Raw genomic sequence first — 4,511 nt, 5'->3', positions numbered from 1 at the left:
CTGAACAGGGGCAGAAAAATTGGGCCTTAGGCACTGGTGCCACAACACTGCAACCCCTTACAGTTACTCTAGTTGGGGCACAGGAATGAGCCCTGCTGCAAAGTATTGCATCAAAAATTGGCCTGTGACCAATTATGGCTCTCTTCGCTGACGCCGCTGTGAGTGGCCAAAGCATGCGGGTCATCGTGCATGCTTGGCCAATCATCAGCCAGCAATGCACTGCTATGACGCAGTGCATTATGGGCCGTGACACGCCGCTCTAATTTGGCACCAACGGACCATAATGTTCGATCTTCCTCTTGAAATCGAAGCTCATCCCTAGTGGTGAAGTATGGGGCAAGATTCCTCACCCTGCTGCCATTCCTCATTATATTTCTTAGAAAAAAGAAGAAAAAAAACACATACAAAGACAATTAAGGTGCGACCAATCTTTATTGGAGATAAATCTATAGATGGAAATGATTGTCGGGCTTCGGAGAACAGTGACGGTTGACCTAGGACTCCTCAAAGGCAGGGCCTTTTTACACTAAGCCTAAACCTTAAGATGATTCAGAGGAAGGCGAAAACCCCCCCGGCCAGATGGGCTCCAAGGGGGGGAAAAATTCCTTCCTGACCCCCTAAGGCGATCGGATTGTCCCTGAATCATCAGTCTAGGGTGCCCAGTTCATCTCATATAGAGAAAAAAACCATACATAGAACCATACAGAACATATGTATTGCAGGTATGTATGCAATAAAACACACCTACCTGCTTGTTCACAATCATCTTTGGGGCTCATTCAGAATATATGCATTGAGCATCCGCACAGATCAGCGCCCCCACACTGATCAGTGCCTCCGCCCGCCGCACCGATTCCTTATGTTTTCTGTGCCCAGCCCCCTACAGGAGGACTGGTGGTACCCCCTTATTGGTGGCCCTGGTGGTGGTATGTAGACATGCTGTGTATGATGGTATGCATGGTGCTATATACGCAGGTATGTATGCAATAAAACACACTTGCATGCTTGTTTACAATCATCTTTGGGGATCATTCAGAATATATGCATTGAGCATCCGCACAGATCAGTGCCTCCCCCACTGATCAGTGCATCCGCCCGCCGCACCGATTCCTCATGTTTTCTGTGCCCAGCCCCTACAGGAGAACCAGTGGTACCCCCTTATTGGTGGCCCCGATGGTGGTATGTTTGGTACTAGGTAGGCATGCTGAGTATGGTGGTATGTATGGCCCTATGTATACATTCTATGTATGGTTCTATGTATGGTGTAGGGAGATCATTGCCAGTGTGCCACAATTATCTCACTCAGTACTGCTTGTGTTACCGTCTCACAGCAGGCAAATCTCTTTTGAGGTCAAATACCCTCGGTTGGTGGTGACGAGGCTCTTCCTTCAAATGGTGATGAGGAGGCCCTCTATTAATGTCATTGCCCCTCGGATGGTGGTGACGAGGCTCTTCCTTCAAATGTTGCTGACGTGGCCCTCTGTTAATGTCATTGCCCCTCGGTTGGTGGTGACGAGGCTCTTCCATCAAATGGGGCTGACAAGGCCCTCTGTTAATGTCATTGCCCCTTGGATGGTGGTGACGAGGCTCTTCCTTCAAATGGGGCTGACGAGGCCCTCTGTTAATGTCATTGCCCCTTGGATGGTGCTGACGAGGCTCTTCCTTCAAATGGGGCTGACGAGGCCCTCTGTTAATGTCATTGCCCCTCGGTTGGTGGTGACGAGGCTCTTCCTTCAAATGGGGCTGACGAGGCCCTCTGTTAATGTCATTGCCCCTCGGTTGGTGGTGACGAGGCTCTTCCTTCAAATGGGGCTGATGAGGCCCTCTGTTAATGTCATTGCCCCTTGGATGGTGCCGACGAGGCTCTTCCTTCAAATGGTGATGAGGAGGCCCTCTGTTAATGTCATTGCCCCTTGGATGGTGCTGACGAGGCTCTTCCTTCAAATGGGGCTGACGAGGCCCTCTGTTAATGTCATTGCCCCTTGGATGGTGCTGACGAGGCTCTTCCTTCAAATGGGGCTGACGAGGCCCTCTGTTAATGTCATTGCACCTTGGATGGTGCTGATGAGGCCCTCTGTTAATGTCATTGCCCCTTGGATGGTGCTGACGAGGCCCTCTGTTAATGTCATTGCCCCTTGGATGGTGCTGACGAGGCCCTCTGTTAATGTCATTGCCCCTTGGATGGTGCTGACGAGGCTCTGTGTTAATGTTATTGCCCCTCGGATGGTGGCGACGAGGCTCTGGGTTGATACTGGTTTTCCAGTGGTGAGTATTAGGCCACTGGCTGCAATTCACATTCTCGCTCAGGTAGGAGAAGCCCTCAAATCTCTCCTGCCGGTGTGGAACCTCATCTCTCCCAAAGTCTTCATTTTTAATGAAAGCATCCCCTGGAATTCCTTCCCCCAGGTCTTCCTCATGCATCTGGAAAGAGAAAAAAGTATTTTGTCAATGTTTCTGATCGATAGGGAAATAATCCCTAGAAATCCCCCCATTGTGCTGGGACTCCTCCCGTATACTTACATGTCGATTTGGAAATGGTGGGCGTGAGTTCCCTTTCTCTAGCTCCTTCCAGTCCACCTTGCTGAAGTAGGGGTGTTCTCTGATGTCTCTTACTAGACTCATCCGCAGCTCTTGGTCTTTACATAGGAACTGTAAAAAGGAACAAAATATAATAAGATACACTGGAATAACATGAACAATCTATGAACAATGTAATATTTGATTCTGATTCTCTCTATTATTTTGCCTTCTGACCTGCTACTACATCCTGATTGGATTGGATGGTAGCATGGGGCCTTATTTGTGTCATATTAGTTCAGAATAGTTATTAAAGGAAAGAAACATCAGATATTTTGCAATTAAATGTGAATTAGGAATGTATTAAAAAAGAGATTTCTATGAAATCTGCACCTGCCATGATTTTTCTTATGACTCTGGCAGTCCCAGGGGAGTTCTATATGTTGTCTGTGCACGGAATGTCCCCAGAAATTGAATTCAATGTGTGCGATTGGCCCCATCACTATCCAATGGAACCACCCGGACCGTAAATTAAAAAGGGCTGCTTCTTTCCTTATGACAGGGGAAGGCAGATCCTTCCATTAAGCAGTCAGCTTGCTGAAAGTACAGCTATGACCTCCATCGATATGTGATGGTAAGAAGGTGGAACCATGTTTAATAAAATCCTAATAAGATATAATGTATGCAACAGGGAAAGAACATTGTCACTTAAAAGGTGTAAAATTTCTATGTATACTTACCATCTCTATGACGTCACGGAGATACGGGTTCATGCTATCTGGATAATGCGGTTCCCTTGTGGTCACGATCTTCACTTCTTCCTCTGCGGACTCCCTGCCGGTCAGAAATGGATGTCTGCCGAAAGCCATCTTATACACGATTATTCCCAGAGAGAAATAATCAGCCGCTCCGAAGTATGGAATGTTTTGAAGGGCCTGTAGAAACATAAAGAGAAAAAGAAGGATGAGCTGATTGTTGGGTAGAGGACGGAGACGACTCAATGCTGATATATGGGATCTATGAATCCTCCCAGGACTCCTAAAATTGTGCTCAAAAGACCTCAAACCAAGGCGGAGCTTGTGAATATTGGAGGTGGGGCTTTAGGTCTCACAGAGACACAAAAGGAAATTGGCTGAAATCTTCCAAATTGAGGTAAATTTCACCAGAACAGGTGTGCCCGTTGAAGGTTTCTCCTCCCCTCGTGTTCTGGGGAAAGATCTAAAACTCTAACTTTCTTTCTCAATGACAATGGTCACCAATACAAACCAATGGGGACAAATACCCCTGGAATATTGTTCCAGCCTGGAAACCCACTGAAACCAACCAGGTCACCAGTAAAGAAATTCTTAATTTAGTGAAAAATTACCTCCCTTTAGTTTATCTCTATATCCCATTATAACAAATATTACAATTAGGTCTAATATCAGGTGGAAAGCAAGTATCTTACCTCTGGCGACAAGTACCCTGGTGTTCCCGATTGTCCTTGAATCCTGCTGGACTCCGTGACGCCCATACGTGCCAAGCCGAAATCGGCTATTTTGATGTGTCCAACGTTATCCAAAAGAATATTTGCAGGCTTGAGGTCTCTGTGGATGATCTCCCTAGAATGCAGAAACTGCAGACCACAGATCATTTCTGCTATGAAGTATCTGATGGGGGAAAGAGATAGAGGAATTAGCATCACAAATCATCACAGAGTAATGAAATCTAAAGATGAAATGACTTCCCCCTGTAATACATAGGGGTTTGGATGGACGAGGCTCAGGTGAAGGGGCTGACTACATCACTGGCTGTGGTCAGTCACCCCCGACTCCAGAGTGACCCGTTCATTGATCTTACCTTATGGTGCCCCCAGGAAATGGAGCTACTGCCATGGCACTATGGAGATCCCCTCTGGTCACACATTCCAGGACAAAGGCGAGATGATTCTGTGTGAACACAAGAGATAAAGTTTACATTATAGACATGCAGGATTTCATTTTGTGGAGGAATAG

At 46.8% G+C, this 4,511-nt stretch overlaps 1 protein-coding gene across 1 annotated transcript; it reads right to left on the bottom strand.

The window, feature by feature from the left end:
* Positions 1-413: 413 nt before the first annotated feature.
* Positions 414-3,862, bottom strand: LOC143959486 (uncharacterized). The gene is made up of 2 exons (XM_077468158.1): positions 2,521-3,862; positions 414-2,421 (listed from the first exon to the last, which is right to left on the bottom strand). Exons 1-2 carry the CDS (start codon positions 2,620-2,622, stop codon positions 1,318-1,320), a joined length of 1,206 nt encoding a protein of 401 aa, XP_077324284.1. The 5' UTR covers positions 2,623-3,862; the 3' UTR covers positions 414-1,317.
* Between the last annotated feature and the right edge of the window lie 649 nt (positions 3,863-4,511).

The sequence above is a fragment of the Lithobates pipiens genome, unplaced genomic scaffold, assembly GCF_037356315.1.
Source record: "Lithobates pipiens isolate NorthernLeopardFrog02 unplaced genomic scaffold, aLitPip1_a1.2 Scaffold_77, whole genome shotgun sequence".
Taxonomy (NCBI): Eukaryota; Metazoa; Chordata; class Amphibia; order Anura; family Ranidae; genus Lithobates; species Lithobates pipiens.
Note: the sequence above shows the minus strand (reverse complement) of the source record. Positions and strands in the feature narration are given on the sequence as shown.